Raw genomic sequence first — 17,298 nt, 5'->3', positions numbered from 1 at the left:
ACACGCACAACAGCAAACAATACGAAATAGTTTTTACCCCCAACTTGGCCAAAATAATTAAATTTGTTGCCAACCAGCGGCGGCGGCTCGCACAAATAATAATAAATAAAAAAATCTCGCATAAACTGACAAAAACAGTTGCTGACCTAATTAACTTTTTGGCATATTAAATACGCAACAAAAAATGCCAAAAATAATTTGTTTAAAAAATGACAGACAATTATTTTGTGTATTTTAAATAGACTATAATGTTTTAATTTATGTGGCTAGCTGAAATGAATAATGTGCAAAAGGAATATAAATTTAAAATAGCGCTAAAAATATTAAGTATACGCAGCAAATGGAAATGCTGAGCTGATCACTTAACTAAAAATGTCTTCTCTCTCGCTCTCTCTCTGTGTCTCTTTCTATGCATTATACAAAGTGCGTATTTGAATTTCGCTAATGTCTCACAGCTAATTTAAATGCGTTCGCTTATTGAAGTCGTGTCAGCTTTTATTGACTTTGGCGACCAGTCAAACAAGTTGTTATTGTTAGTATTGGTGCGTGTGCGTGCGTCTGGCGACTGCGACACAGACAAGACACAGATACAGACACACCTACCTGGCTGGCTAACTGGCTGGCTGGCCAACCTCGTCACAATATATATTAATGATATATTTGGCCATGATCGCAGCACAAACCAAACTCAAACCTCAAAGCGCTCAACTCGTTTAACAGTTTTGCATATTGTTGAACCGCAGCGAGATCTGATTCGATCTGAGCATCGATTTATAATTAGACGATTTTGCAATAGAATGTGTCGTACCAGATGATTAATTTTTTTGTTTGTCTACGCTTATTGGCATCAATATACCAAAATATTTAGGCCTGGGCGCGCGCCGCACAGTGGAAAGTTTCAATATATAGCAACGCTATAGTCTAGCAAAACAAACGATATAAACAGAGAATGCATGAATCGCATTAATCTATAGCAAGAGTGATGCCATTTGTTTCCGCATTATAAATTAGCTAAAGAAAAACATATTTTTCGCCACGTTCAATTTGTTGTTAATAATATTTATAAGACGACACTGCTGCCTGTTTGTTTATCATAAATTTAATTTGTTTTGGCATAGCGCAATTGCTGACAGTTTTATAACTATAACAAATTTTCTGACACATTTCTTTTTGTCTTTTATCTCATTGCAGGTAAGCTTTGTATACAAGTTGACGACTATAATATATTTATTGCGGTCTGCGTAAGTCAATTAGTTTGCCGTTTGATGTCTACATCAAATTGGAAATTATTTCACACAATTGACAATATTGTTGGCAAGCTCAATGAATATCAATAAACAAAGCCCCAAGCGAGTGAGCACAACTATAGAGTAAAATTCCACAGCAAAATCAATTGAAGCGCAAAACTACTGAACTGAACCCTTCAAGAAATTGCCAAAAATAGAGCCCCAACGAATTGTAGAACAAAACAAACTCAAGCAAAAACAATACAATTAAAATATCTTATGTATAACAAATTTCGACTAGGGGTGGTGGCAATGCAACAACAAACAAAGTTTCAAACTAATAGTGTAGCTCTTTGTTGATTGGCCTTGAATAATTCATGATTATATTTCTGTTTTCGCATTTGATCAGCGTGTGTTGTTTGTTGAGTTTAAATTTTCATTAAATTTCTGCGTGTTGTTCTCTTCGCTTTAGTTTCGCACATTTTGCTTTGTGCCCCTCATTTGTTTACGAACTATTTGGCGAAGAGTGTGTTAGGCGGACAGGCCCCCTCTAGACCCTAGAGTAGAAGTAGTATTTGGTATTTCATTAGGGAGTGTTGTGTATGTGGGTATATGGTAATGCGATCGGTCGGCCATATTGTTGATATAAATCAAGCGTTTGTTTTCGCATTTTATGAACAACCAGATGGTTGCCCCCGAAAAACAAGAAGAAATTCTTGTATATTGTTGGTAAACAATGTAAAGACAGTTTGGGGTACGCTGTGGGAACTCAAGTGGAATTAATAAAGTCGTAGATATAAAAAGATGTCGATAGCTTGTCAATAATTGTGCAAATAATATTTGAAAGATTTTTCTGCTTAAGTTCTAAGAGTTAAAATATTTTAAGTACTGTATAGAGCTCTAAGAGCTTTGTGCGCATTCCAATTGATAAAAACTAGGCAGCGTAATTTTTGACTATAAGTCTCTTATACAAAGTTCCGAAAACTACGAATTTCTCTACTTTTGAGTCCCTAATTTCATCGTTTACTATCCAAAAGGAATATCGTTCTTTATTGTGAATTTTTTGTATAGTAAACTGACTCCACTGAATTTTGCATTACTGAGAATGATTTAATAATTCTTTAACCTTAGCAATTGTCAGTCTAGCAACCTCTACAAGGTCTCATATCTCACACTTTACAGGCTAGAGACTTATCACTAGCTAATTATTGCCAAGCCAATTATCAGCTCTGTCAATAGTTTACAACGAGAGCTGAGCCCAAAAGTAGTCGCTGTCATAATAGAACAACAATGCTCATGACTAATGAGTAAACTGTATGGCTGATGAGTAACTATTTATTTGACAGGTAGTCAGTAGAGCTACCTATAGTAAACAGTTAGCCCAGTTAATCCGCTCAACGCTTCGCTTGGGCCATTTGCCAATCATAAAACGCACGACAAACGACAAATGCAATTAAAAAGTGGCAATGGTCAAACGCAATTTAGTGTCTGTGGCAGTTGCACATTCGGTTTGGGTGGGCGTGGCTTGTGGCTGCAGGTAGCTGCGGCCCATGGCTAGACGCGTTAATTAGTTGTAAATGATGTTGGCAGAGTGTGGGCAGGTAAAAATTACCTTGGTGGCGCCTCAGGCTCAGGCACGTGTGTGATAATTAACTTGTTGACATTTTTGTGCGTAGCGAAGGCCAAAACAAAATGAAGAATTAAATTGGCAACAGACACAAACATCACACGCATTGAAAATCTAAATTTTTCAATAAATTCAGTTTATTTTCAGTCTCTTGTATAAACTTAGTCAATGACCTGAATTTTGTACTAAATTAAATTGTTTATGAATTCCTTTGCGCGCATCCTTGTAACCATTTTCGCATAATTAGTTAAATGCTAACAATTGTTTTGGGTTAAGGCTTTTCTTTGCTTTCTAGCTAAAAAAAAATCCGCTGTTAATTTTACTTAGCCTTCTACTTTGCCGGCCCATAGCCCATACCATTGGCTATGAGTAAGAATTATATTTTCGGCAACGATCAACCTAATTTAGAACTGTCAAACGCTTGTATTTCTAATATATACATGCATATTTATGTGCCGCACATGTTCGGCTGTCAAATCTATGCCGCGTCTTTATTATAGATGAACGAGGCTAGTTTTTCCCACTCTTGGCACGCTTTTAAGCAAAGCACACAGAAAGCAAAAGTTGCCTGCTGAATTTTACGATTCAAATGCGTCACTTTGTAGCCTTTTTAGCGTGGGTGGCAATTTAATTGCATAAATACTAAGAATACTCATTAGAATATTTCGTACTAATTGGTCAATTTCTTGAAAAATATGCACACAAATGTTAAGTGCAAGTTATTTAGTAAGCGCACTAATTGACATTTAATGTAATAGACAGACAGCTGATGATATAGACCCACTGAACTCGGGAATTGTAAACGTTACATGCTCAAAACTTTGCACAAGACTTTATTTCGTTATTATAAGAAGATGTAAGCTAAAAAGTGCAGGCAAATCAACTTGTTTGTATGATATAGACCCAACGAACTCAGCAACTATAAGCAACAGCTGCTTCAAACTTAGCAATAGACTTTATTTCGTTATTATAAGCATATACGAATTGAAAATTTCAGAAAATCAAATTGTTTGTATGATATATCCCTAAGAAACTCAGGAACTATAAGCAACAGCTGCTTCAAACTTAGCAATAGACTTTATTACGGTATCATATGCAGATACGAATTGAAAATTTTAGCAAATCAAATTGTTTGTATGATATAGCCCCAAGGAACTTGGAAACTACAAGCAGCAGCTGCTTCAAACTTAGCAATAGACTTTATTTCGGTATTATAAGCATAGACGAATTGAAAATTTAAAACAAATCAACTTGCTTGTCTATTTTGTGCAATTTCTTTTGCAGCTCAGGGCTGTTTGATCTGCTGCTATTGAGCTCGTTTAGCATTTGATTAGTATTTCCTTTGATTGCACAGCCAATGCTCTATTGGCTTGTTATAGACAATTTGTTTTATACTATGTGCGCATTTGTTGCTAAATGTAATGCAAATAAATGTATAAGCATTAAATATTCATGCATACTATTTAGCTTTAAAGTTTATATTTATGCCCATTTTTTTAACGCTGAGGTAAACAAATGTGCTAATTGTTTATTTGCTGCCTTAGGCAATCTTTGCTAGCTAGTCTATTTGTTTAGTTTTTGTTGCTTTTTGCAATCACGCATAGCGTGTGTGAACTGAACTAACGAGTGACATATAATGCTGATAAGCTATTTGCCAGACAAGCAGGCAGGGTGATAAGATGATGCGATGATAACAACGTCGTTGCCTTGGTCTTTGCTTTGGGCCGCTCGCTCTCTATGTCTCATCCACATTTTTTCGTGTGACCGATTTGGGTGAACATTGTTATTGTGTGCTTTGAGCATTTGTCGCTTTGTTTATTTGATTTGTTTTTAATGAATTTCAATTGATGGCCATTTAGTAGCTACGTCAGCAGCAGCAGCAGCAGCAGCAGCAGCTGCCACGCCCCTCACCGCACGCCGCCCGCTAGTCTACACTTTAGTTTCCAAACTAAGCCAATAAAACCGAGCGCAATCGAGTCCAAAAATCAAAACAAAGCAACAAATAATTGTACTACAAGTTGTTATGCGTTATTATTGTTGTTGTTGTTGTTTTTGTTGTTCTGGCTGTAACAAGTTCGAGGCGAATTCGTTGGCTACTGATAAGCGAGCTCTCGAGCTAAGCAGATAAGCATTTTGTTGCTCAAGGCAAATGTCCAGTCGCAGCTGTTGTCATCACAGGAAATGAACACAAAAGAATAAATGGTCAGTTTGTCAATCAAACGGTAAATTTTGCTTGCCAAAATTTTTATTGTGGCACACAGCTGTCATTTATATAAAGAAAGCTGCTGTGTTGTCTTCTCATTGATGGCAAACATTTGCTTGAGGAACTGTTAGGCAGCGACAGGTGGCGTGATTTTTCTTTGCTGCTGTGAAAAACTAAACTAGAGAGAACCGTTATATGAATATGAAGCGTTTGATGTTTGATGAGAGCTCTTGGAAATCGATTTTGCTTTCAAAAGAGCATTAGGGACTTTGGCAACAGCTGTTGTTGACTAACAAATGATATTTATTGTATTTAAGGTCTAAAAACTAAAGCAAAATATAATAAAATGTTTCATATATTTTGCAAAGTAGTTTAGATTGAAGAGGCTTGACTGTATTACTTTCTATAGTTATAGCTAGTTAGTGAAATGTTTGGCGCATCAAATTGTTTGCAAAGTAACTAATATATGCCATATTATATTATATATAGTTTATTATATTTACTATTTACACACTTGATGCACCTTTGTCTCTATAGCTAAACAAATGTTTTGCTGTCTGACAGACAAAAACCTTATGGCTCAATATTTACAAAACTAAATTCTCACTCTCTCTGTCTCTGTCTCTGTCTCTAAAAAACACTTGTAAAATTCCAGTCGTTAGCGTTTGTAATCAGCAGTCACTTGTAAACTGCTTGACACCCCCTATTAAAAAGGCTTTAAGCACATTGAGACCCCCACCTACCACCTACACTAGCTTAGACTGCCTGTCTAGATTTTTTATTTTGTGCTGCACTTGTGAGATATTTTCTATTGATAAGCGCGCTTGTTGCTCAATTATCTTATCACTACGCTTCAGATTAGACACAAAGTCCAGGTTATAGCTTAATTTGCGGTCAAAACACGCGCCAAAGTTGAAACTGCTGCAAATCAGTTTTGTGTTTTGTTTACACTATAATATATTCCCAGCTGTGCCAACTATATATATTCCCAGTCCGTCTGTTGTCGCGCTGTCTGACTCACACGCTTTGAATGCGTGTCAAACTGAAATTCAAAAAAATATATTATATACTTTGTTGTAATTTTCCACACATGCGGCTGCGGCGCTGCAGTAACTTTTTATTAATATTTTTATTTGTTGTTGTTTGATTTTTGTTTTTGCACATTTTGTAAACAACGAATAAATTTCCACACGCTTTTATAACAAATGGTTATTGTTGTTAATCACTTTTCCGCATATGTAGCAATATTTGTTGCGTGGGAGATTCTCTCTCGCTCTCGCTCTCTCTATCAGCGGTCAAGCGAATGTGACTGCGCCCCGCCCCCTGCCCAATCAACTGCATTTGCAATTTTTATTGAACGGCAGACGCGGCGACGATTTTTGATTTACTGAAAATATGCAACAATTTGTTTAATAAATTTACTTTGACTATTGGCACAGAGCCAACAAACAATTTATAGTGTGAATATATTTTTTATATAGTAAGCTGTTGCTTAGGTTCAGGGCTGCTGCTTGAAAATATTTTTTTTTTAATTTGTATGTAACACGTGTCAAACTGTTAATATTAATTGTTGGGTTTGAAATGTTTGTTTTTATTTTACAATAATTACCGCTTAACGCGGATGTTTTTGTACAACAATTTGTTGCTGGACATCATCAATATGCAGCTGAGCAAATATATATTGTGCATGGGCGTGGAGTGCGGAGGGGGTCGTGTGACTTTAGATGTTTTGCTTGCTGCGACAAGTGCATGAAATCAATACGTTCCTTTTAATTTGAATGCACTTTTGTTATTGTTTTGTTGTGCCTTTGTTTACAATTTGTTTTGCAAATTCAGCCAAGCCCTTGACTTTGCTGCTGTCTCTTCCGCACAATGGCGGAAATAACGATAATAATAATACTTAGTACAATTTCAAATAAAACACAAACTAAAGCCGCGTCTCTCAGCATAAAACTCAATGCGCAAAAGACAGTTCGAACTCGAAACCACCCAAAGCCACCCAAAAAGGGCCGCTACCTTAAGCTAACCAAGAAGCAGCAGCAGCGAACGCGTGGCGGACTGCTCAGAATGTATCTATAAGAACGCCGAAGCGCGCTGCTTCGTGTGTTAAGCATTCATTTTGATTTTGTTGCTCTCTCTCTCTCTCTCTCTTTTTGATAAAAAACACACTAAAAGAATAAAACAAAAAAAAGTGTCATAAAGTTATTGCGTCGCAGCGCAAAAGTGTCAAAGCAGCAACAACAAGTTAAGACCAAAAGACGAGTGGCAAATTATTAACGAAGCAAAGCATATGCGCAAATATTTTAAACAATAACAAAAAGCCGGTTATATGCATGTTTGTTAGCAAATTGGTGGTGGCTAGTATTTGCCTTTGGCAGTTTCTCGTTTTTGGTTTGTTTTTCAAAACAATTTTATACATATATGCATGTAAATAAATAGAAATGTGTGTAAATGATGAAGACAAACCGATGGTGCGTCGCGTCAAAACAAACAGAGAAACGAAACGAAACGAGAAAAAAACAACTACAATGCTTTGAGAGATACATACCCGTCTAGCTGTGATACACACACACATGCACACACACGAACAGCAGTTGTATATAGCTTGCTCGCTCGCTCTCGCACATGCGCGCGCTCTCTAACTTGCGCATACAATTATCTTGCGGCGGCCGCTCTCTTGCTCTTGCTCTCTCTTCTCTGCTGCGCCGCCGCTGCGCTGCTATTTGATATAAAATCGAAGCGTAATTGCGAGCAGACGTTCAGTCGCCAGTTCAACTCGCTACACGCAACATCAAACAAAAATTAAATAAAATATAAAATACATAAACTATAGTATATGTTGTAACAATACTTAGCTATTAATTGTGCAAGCAAAGAAAACATTTTGAATTATATTAATTCAGCCGCAAGCCAAAACACAACACATCTTTGATTGTGAAAACAGAACCAGCAAGAAAAAGAAGAAGAAAATAAGCTTTTTTTGTGTGTGTGTGTCGAATGCAAATACAAAAGCTTTGCGCCGGTCTCATAATTTATAAAAAGCTGCGCAACGTTTCAGTCAGCGCCGAACTTTCGGCATAAGAACAACGCAATACCATAAAAAGGCATAAGCATAAAATAAAATAAATAAGCAAAGAATATATAACTGTGATATATGTAAATTGCAACAAAACAGAATAAAAACAATATATGAACCAGGGCTACAAACTGCTCGAAAAGTGTACAAACTAAAGTGAAAAGAAAATACCAAGTGCATCTCCTCAATTCAATCCAAAGAAATTTAAAACTACAAATATGATGGGCACAATGTCTATGCGCCAGCCAGAGAATTGGCTCTACGAGATTTGGCAAAAGGGCTACGATAGCCCCTGCTATGTTATGGTGCCCAATGCAAAAGTATGTATCATCTTTCAAAATCGAAAACGACGACACACAGACAGACAAACTCAACATAGCATTCATCTCTGAGAAAGTTTCGCCATCCCCGCAGCGCAATTTCACCTTGCACTTTTATTGATTTTTTTTCTCTCTCTCTCTCTCTCTCTCTCTCTTAATTATGTGTGTTCGGCTGCTGTTTATTTTTTTTTTTGAGGCTGCGCGCGTTTGGATGCGTTTTAAGTAGTCGCTGTCAATGCCAAGAAAAATTTGCTGTCTAATAATGAAAAGCGCGTGATTTTAAAATTCAAATTCCTTTGTCTGCCGAAAAAAAAAAATGAAAACTCAGACGCCATGTTTGTTTTCTTGTTTATTTTTTTTTTGTTCTTTTTTTTGAGCAAGAAAACCAACAAAAAAGGAATTACAATGAAGCAAACAAAAGGCTGACTAACACGTGTGTGTGTGTGTGTGTGTCTGTTTGCGTGTTCATCTTTCAACTCTCAACTTGAACTCTCCAGACAGACAGACACACCACTCAAACTGAACTCAACTCTTGCATCTCATTGTGGTTGAAAATTCAACACAAAATTCTTTAGCTATTGTGCAGCTGATATTTTCTACCTGCTACAAATTTAGCTACACACCTGTGCTGTCAATAAAAAAGCAGCGAATCATCTAGTGAATGAATTATTATAAATGTACAAAATTTTCGCTTAAAGCGCGACAAAAACGTGCACATTCGATTTATGTGTGTATAATGTGCTTTATGCCTTGGCATTTGGCCCACAGGCCGCCACAGCAAAGAGCAAACAAAATTGTTGCAAACATGCGACACACACACACATACACACAAACTAATGCTCTAACCTCTCGATACCCACGCTATATAATATTTGCCTCTTCTATGACTAAGAGCGAACGGCACACGAAACGCGTGATTGGTATTTTAAGCATGACGTGATTTTAAAGGCGTTCCTGTTTGTATCTCATCGAGAACAATCCTAACGTTGCAACCACACACACACACATAATTTATTTTTGGCAACAGCTGAGCTGCTGCTGCTTTGCTTTACTTGCAACTGTTGTTGTGCTTCGTTGTCAACTGTTTTTCATTAAGTATTAATTGCAATCACTTAGTTGTCACTGTGTGGGTGTTGCACGTGCCACAAACAACAGCGACTTAGTAACAGTTTAAGTCAATGCTTTTGTCGTCGGCCTTTGTCATGCTAACTTTGCTTAACCCCACTTGGGATTATTAAATTTTTACAATGCAACAACAAACAGCGAGACACGCGTGGCGTGTGACATTGACACTGACTGTGAAAAAAACAATTATCATAGAAATAAAACACGCAACTTGAGTCAGCAAACTTTTATTGATTTCTAAATGAGTTTAGTGAACTAATTGATTTTTCTAATACAAAAAGAAAAGCGCATGAAATAACTGCTTATGTTAGTTAGCATACGCTGTTACTTTAACAGCAGCTGTATCATAAGCAGCGCTGTTAACTTAACACTGAAAAGATCAGTGCAGACGCTATTAAGTTTATGTAAGCATCTATAAGTAGGCAACAGAAATTTGAATGTGCTTATCAAATTAATTTTAAATTTAACTAACGCCTGTTTATTTTTTATTGCTTTTCTTTTAGGATCTGGTCAAATCACATCTCATGATCGCAGTACGCGAGGAGGTGGAAGTGTTAAAAGAGCGCATCTCCGAGCTTATGGACAAGATCTCCAATCTGGAGCTAGAGAACAACATACTCAAGTCCAACATGACGCCAGAGACACTGCAGCAGCTGCAGATTCAATTACAAATTGCTGGCAGCCAGCAACCAGCAGCTGTGGCCGCGCCACCAGCAACACCAGCTATCCAAGCAGCACCAACATCAGCAGCAGCAGCAGTAACAACTGCAACAGCAACGGCAGCAACCAGTCCAGCAGCAGCAGCGCCAGCCACAATCTTAGCCAACGGCAGCGCTGAGAACGGCAGCGTTGTTGTCGATGCAGCAGTTGCTGCCGTCACAGTTGCTGATGCCACAGCGGCGGCGGCGGCAGCGACCAACGGCGGCAGCGTCGCTAACAGCGGCAATGTGCCAACAACAGCAGCTGTTAGCACAAACGGACCCATGTCCTAAGCACACTGTTAGTTTGGTTAGTTTTGTTTAATTTAGAGGAAAGGAAAATTAATTGCAAAGTCGCCCCCGCATCGTGGGCACTGGATTGTCGAAATAATGAGAGAAAATTAATTGTCTACTAAACTTAGTTCTACAATTTTGTTGTGCGCTGCGCAATGGAACGAGAGACAGAGTGAGACGGCAGCCATAAAAACAGCAACAGCTAACAGCAGCAGCAGCAGCAACAACAACAACCAAAAGTATTATGAAAAGCTCAATGCAAAGCAAGTACAACAAATGAAATGAGAGCGCGCTCGCTGCTGTTGAGCTGCTGTTGAGCTGCTGTTGTTTTTAGTTTGGTAAAATCAAACGCCATTTTGTTAATTTCTCGATTGTGATATTTGTTTAACACACACATGCACACTCATACACACACACACACACACACTCACACAAACAAACACATAAACATATTCAAATAGATATGAATAGCAGAGACTGCGTGTTAACAGCTAAACAGTGAGCGCTGCTGCGCTACACAACACACAAACACACACATATACGTACACGTACACACATAAACATATACAGTTATATTATTTTATTTAATTTTAAACGCTCTTATTTTTTTTGTTTATTTTTGTTTTAATACAATGAATTTGTTTTTGATGTTATTAACGCTCGTAAGAAGAAAAACAAAATATTAAATAAAAACGTATGCACATACAAAAGAACTACTGCAAAAATAACTAAATTTGACTCAAGAAATACTTGTAAGTATATTTAATACTTGCAGTCCAAACAAGTAAATTTTGAGCCCAATCTGCAACAAAATAATCGTAAAGTCAAATAACAAAAACAAATGAAAAACAATCAATTGTAATGGGTATGCACCAGACAGAGTTGAATGAAAATGAAATGAAAGCAACATAAAAAAAGAAAATATGTGATAATTTGCATTGTGCATTGTAAATTGTATAAAAAAGCAAAGCAAAGAAAATATCGAAGCAAACATAGCAATTTGTGAGTCAGCAAACTAGCAAAAAGAAAATTATTTAAGAAATGCAAAGTGCAACAGAAATCAATAAATTTTAATCAATTTATTCTAAAAACAAAAAAGAAAAAAACTATCAATATACAAATATAACTAATATGCATGCATAATAATATAAAACAAGAAAAAAGCGACTATATGATTTAATTCCCAATTTGTTTTAATTGTAAATTTAGAAAAGAAACCAAAATTGTAGTTTTGTGGGTGTTTTTATTATACGTACATACAATTCAAAAAAAGTCTACACGAGGAGAATTCTATAATAATATATGTTCAAAATTATTAGTGCAAGTAAATGCAACAAAAAGCATTTTACTGTAAATATAAACTTGCAACATGAGCAAAGCGTCTATAGAAAATATATATATATATATAAATAACAAAAGTGTAAAAGCTGCAATTATAAATTGCTCTTTGCCCCCAGTTGTCAACAAACGGGCTAACTGGGCTTAAAAAGCAACAACAAAACACACAAACACACTGAGAACTAAAAATAACGTAGTTAAGAAGCAAAAAGTCGTCCTATATTTTTGTTATGCTTAATATTTAGTTAACAATTTAGTTAATATTAATTTCAAACATTTTTGTATAAGTGCATAAAGCAAATCTGTTGTAAGATTTCTGTTACATACCACAAACTGAAACTGAAAGTAAAAGAGCGTCAACTAATTAAGCGAAAGTAAAACAAAAACGCGTAACCAAATTAACGATTGCCTAGCACCGAATATCAACACAGGCTAGCTCCCAAAGTCAACCCAAGTTTTGTGCAAAAGACACTTACACACACTCTAAACAAAAGCATTGATCACCACTCTCTGTCTGTGGCATGCTACAGAGGCAACCTGCAGAGACTCTAATTGTCTAAGGTGCAACTATTAATGCTGAGGAGCTCTTTAATAGTTCCATTTGCCTAAGATCCAACTATAAGTGATTCACCATGATCATTTTTAGCTGAATAGAATACTCCCCTCATCAAAAAAACAAAACTGACTTTGCTTTAGGAGGTTGCAATGGTTATTTGGTCAACGCATAGCATACGCCATCCAAATGTGAAATGAATGTAATTGTTTATATTTTTCATCTAGTATTTTTTTGTTTTTCCTTTTTCTTTAAGTACATTTTTTGTCATGTTTTATTAATTGCTACCCATGATTGATTTGTACCAGTTAAGACTCTTTTTTTCTAAGCCTAATTATTAATTTATTAATTAGTTTGTAAGACAACAAAACAACAACAAAAAACTAATTAAAACACATGCAAAAAAAAAAAAAACAACCATCTATTATAAATAAAGGAAACAATACAATATAAATAAAAACAATTCCAAGTCTTTTTCTTAATTAAACATGTGTTTTGCAAGTTCGTTGCTTAAGTCTTTTTTTGCTTACATTCAAGGGGCAAATATCATTGTTTTTTAGCTCCTGCTCCTTCGATCTCCTTGCGATTTAAAAAGGACACGCGGTTTCGAGCTCCAGGGCATCGAATCTATCGAACTGCATACCAGGATAAACAAAATTGCACAAAAAAATTTCTTGAAAAAATTTGCAGGGTCTCGTCCTGTGCCGGAAACCAAACCTTTTGGAAATGCGAGCTGATCCTGCCGAGATATGGCCACTTTTCTCAAGAGGATCGCCAGTGCTTGGCAGCCCTTGGTGGTATGCAACACTTTTTACAATTGTCTTGCAAAGCATAAAGCGTAGCATACTTTTAAGATAATGGAGACAGCAACCACGCCCTGTACAAAAACATTGCACCCAACAAAAAAAACAAACTCGCTTTGTATATTAAAATTTTTTTATTGTCAATTCGTTTTATTAATAATCGTACAATATAGCAGCTTAGCCTTACAACTTAAAACATTACATGCATATACATAAATGTTATTATTAAAATACAATTTTCGCCGTTGTACTTTGAACATGGATAATGAACTTAAACAAATAGTATTATGAATTATATGAGGCTAAGAATACAAAAAGCAAGCCAGAAATAGCTTAGAAATCAGTTTCAGGGCTTTGAGGCCTCTCCAGATGCTGCGGCTCAGCGGGCAAGGGCTGCTTGGCAATCACTTGAGCATAATCCGCCTCAGTTGGTGGCTGTTGCTCTGTCTTAGCTGGGGCATTAAAGGACTTTAGCGTGTTCAGCTGAGCACGCACATCCGTTTCGGATAGATGATGCAGCGGCACATTAGCAGGCACTGCAAGCCGCTTGGGACTCGTGCTGCCATCATCCGGCTTGCGCTTGTCGGGCGGAAAGACAACCTGAGCATAAGTGACGCCACTGCCATTGGGCTCGACAATGCTTTGAGTGCCAGAGGAGTCAGTCAGCGAGCTGGGATGGCGGAATACCATAGCAGCATTGCGTGCTTCAACTGGTGGATGTTGCTGTTCCTGCTCTGGCTCCCGATTATCACGTCGTTGCATGGGCGAGCTGGAAGTGGCAGTGGTTATAGTGGTGGGACTGCCACCACGTGCTGCCATCGCGTTGACATCCTCATGTGGCACAGGCGCATACAATGAAGGTGTGTAGTTGTTGTCGGTGACCTTGCAATTGTAGAGGTTCAGTCCCTTGGCGAATATGTAGACCAGCACATCGAAGAGCACGCCAGCCAGAATAAGACTGGCTGTCAGAATGTTCAAAATGTTGCCATGTTTGGGTGTCTCGCGCAGCAAGCAACGCTCATAGTTGGGCGCCCAGTAAACACAAGTGGTGCCTAAATAAAAGCTGAATAAATTAAATAACTTAGATGAGTGCCAGATGTAACTTACGTGTCACCAAATCGTAGCTTAGATGAGCAGGCACATAGGCAAACAAGTAGACAATCATAAGCTCAAAGGCCAGCGCCAATGTCTTGTCCTGCGGCAACACAGCGCGTATAGTGATCAGCGTTTTGCCAATCAAGCTGACGCCCAATATAAAAGCCGCCGATACGCTGAGTACCTGAAAGATAAGAATGGTCTTCTCGCATCTGCCAGCGCTGCAGGCGCCAGCTGTGGCACGCACGCCGCCCGAGTGATCAATGCTCTGGTTACCCATGCAGCTGCAGCCTTCGTAGATCTCGAAGCTGTTAATCGATGACTTTTGCGTGCAGCCAGCGTAGCAGGGCGAGAAGTAGGTAATGCTGCTGTTCTCTGGGCACACAGGCAGGAAGGCGGTGGGCGTGCACAAGCATTGACTGGCGCAATAAGGTTGCGTTAGCTTGCCGCCCGCAATGCCAGCTATGGCGCCCACATCGCAGTTGAGAAAGATGTAGGTGACGAAGATCCCCACCAGATGCAGACCCAAGCCAATGTTGATGCTGGTTATGGTGCGTGCTGAAAGCTGCGCCTTGGATATGACCAGGCCGGCAATGAGCATGCCCACAGCCATGACAGGCGGGCGCAGAAAGTAGGAGACAAAGGCAGCGCGCCACTCCTGAGTCAAGCCATCCTGCTCGCTGAAGGGCAGAAAGAAGCGACTCTGCAGATAGCTCTCCTCCTGCACCGCATAGTTGAGCACGCCGCTCATGAGGAACATGACGCTCAGTATATTGAACATTAGCAGGCGATTGTTGAACAAGCGTTTGAGTGAGGGCCAAAAGTCCGTGTCGTCCAGGTAGGTGGAGAACTGACTGCCAAACATGCGCATGCTGGACTGCTCAATGATCCGCTGCGCCGCCTGATGTATCACCGTCTTGGGCAGTCGCTTGGGGAACAAGCCCAGCAGCACTGCGACGACAAATATCAATGGCGCCAGCACAACCCAGCCAAGCCACCAGCCCACATTGGTTAAGCCCACGCCAAGCACCAAGAACGCGCCCACTTGCTGGCCCATGGCACGTGCAGCCAAAATGACGCCAATCACTGCCGGACTGTCCTGCGACAGCGAATTGTCATCAATATAGCTGAGGCCAAGCGTATAATAAGCCAGCATGCCCATGCCGAGTGCCAATTGCAGCACAAAGAGCATGGCCAGCGTCAAGGTGCTGCTCTGCGCCTCCGTCAGTGTCAGCTTTTGAAATTGTGCCAACGATGTGGCGCACAGATTGGCGTCCAGCAGCGCATCCTTGGCCTTGGCGCCATCAGCGCTGCAAGCGCATAAAATGTAAATATTAATACAAGTTTGTATGAGCTGAAAACGCTGCACCTACAAGTTCATTATAGCGGGTATGACAGCAATTAAACAAGCTGCTGACTGCAGCATAAATGTGCCCACCAGCCATTTGATCGGATGATAGATGTCTGCCCAGTAGGCAAAAGCCAAGGCAAACACTGCCTGGAAGAGTCCACTGCTAACCAGCAACCAATCTGTGAATAAAACGCATGCATTAGCGATTGACAGTTACAAGTATTAACAGTTGATAACGCTGCGTATGTGTAATGCTGAAGACGTAACAAATTCAATTAGCGCAAATCAATTTATTATTAATTGAGTTGTAAGCAATATGAAAATGCAAAAGCATTTCCGTTATATGTTCAATAAATAGCATGTGAATTATGATTAAATAATTAAAACGCAAACAAAACAAGTTTGAAAATAAGTTTATGTCAAATTTTTCACACATTTTTCTTCAACTTTGTCAGCGAATTTCCCTGCCAGCGTTTACTGTACTAAGTAAACAAATAAATTCCTTAAAAAAAGCTGCTCCAATTCTAAATATAAAAAAATTCACCTGTGGCTGTGGCTTGATCAATAAATTACTGACGACATCATGATAAACTATCAGTAAGCAGATATACTAAGCACACCCCAAACACTTGATTGAGTTAGTTCGATTCTAAGAAATGGAAACCCAAAACGTTGCAGACATTTGTGAAAAACCTGTAGAACTATTACGCTTAAGTAAAAACAACAGCAGCTAATGTTATGAGCATGTGTATACAACTGATGACACACACTCACGCACACACACACACGTACAAATGTGCTCCAAATCATAAACAATATCGCGAAACTGATAAAGCGCTCTATCTGGAAAACCTCAGCCCCATTTCAGCATATTGTTGTTGTTGTTGTTGTTTTTGCCAACTTGGCTTACTCACCCACTAGCAGAGGATTGTAGCCGTATTGGAATGCTACCTGTTTAGCTGACACCCGGAAGTAGAGCTCACAGGCGCCCTGGAGCAAGCCGGCAGCCACCAGCACAACAATAAATGTGCGCAGGCGTGCGAACTTCTGGCAGGTGGCGCCTCTGCACCAGCCCAATCCTTTAATACCGCAGTCAACGCTGTCTGCAGAAAAATAAATTAGCATAACACATTGTTAACACACACACACACACACACACACACACCGTCAGGTATATTATTGGCATTGACTGCAATTTGCGATAAATCCGAATCGCGCGTAGTCTGTGCCATTTTCCTTTTTATTCGAATTGAAAGCTTCGTATCGTTTTAATTGTAAACTGTAATTATTAATGTATTGGTTTCTGTCTTGTTTTAGTTGAGTAACATTTTATAGCGTTACTTATAGAACATGACTATTCGAATTAATTGTCCACTGCTAACTGAGCATGCTGGAATTCTGGCCAAGAGCGTTGCCTTTTTGATAAGCATTCGTTTTTTATCTTATCAACGCTTGAATTGCTGCGCGCTGTTAAATTATAAACGAATGCGCTGTTAATTAACATGTGCTGTTAGCTTTAGTTATCGATCGGCATTTGTTATCGAGTTGAAGTTTCAATTTAACGACGCTCAGTAGGCAGCATAATTTCT

General features: G+C 38.7%; 2 protein-coding genes across 2 annotated transcripts in view; one reads left to right on the top strand and one right to left on the bottom strand.

Annotated features, from left to right (window-relative positions):
* The window catches only part of LOC108607582 (protein bunched, class 2/F/G isoform), a 77,244-nt gene extending 66,329 nt beyond the window's left edge, over nucleotides 1-10,915 (top strand). The window contains 1 exon segment of the mRNA XM_033293888.1: nucleotides 10,081-10,915. Within this exon segment, the coding sequence (XP_033149779.1) occupies nucleotides 10,081-10,569 (489 nt within the window). The 3' untranslated portion in view covers nucleotides 10,570-10,915.
* Nucleotides 10,916-13,407: 2,492 nt separating this feature from the next.
* LOC108608051 (solute carrier organic anion transporter family member 1A1) lies at nucleotides 13,408-17,082 on the bottom strand. The gene is made up of 5 exons (XM_017999232.2): nucleotides 16,875-17,082; nucleotides 16,624-16,812; nucleotides 15,732-15,888; nucleotides 14,371-15,668; nucleotides 13,408-14,315 (listed from the first exon to the last, which is right to left on the bottom strand). The coding sequence occupies exons 1-5, from the start codon at nucleotides 16,939-16,941 to the stop codon at nucleotides 13,597-13,599; spliced, it is 2,430 nt and encodes an 809-aa protein (XP_017854721.1). The 5' UTR covers nucleotides 16,942-17,082; the 3' UTR covers nucleotides 13,408-13,596.
* Nucleotides 17,083-17,298: the final 216 nt, after the last annotated feature.

This window comes from Drosophila busckii, chromosome 2L (assembly GCF_011750605.1).
Source record: "Drosophila busckii strain San Diego stock center, stock number 13000-0081.31 chromosome 2L, ASM1175060v1, whole genome shotgun sequence".
In the NCBI taxonomy this organism is placed as follows: Eukaryota; Metazoa; Arthropoda; class Insecta; order Diptera; family Drosophilidae; genus Drosophila; species Drosophila busckii.
The sequence above is the reverse complement of the archived record's forward strand: the minus strand, read 5'-3'. Positions and strand labels throughout refer to the sequence as shown.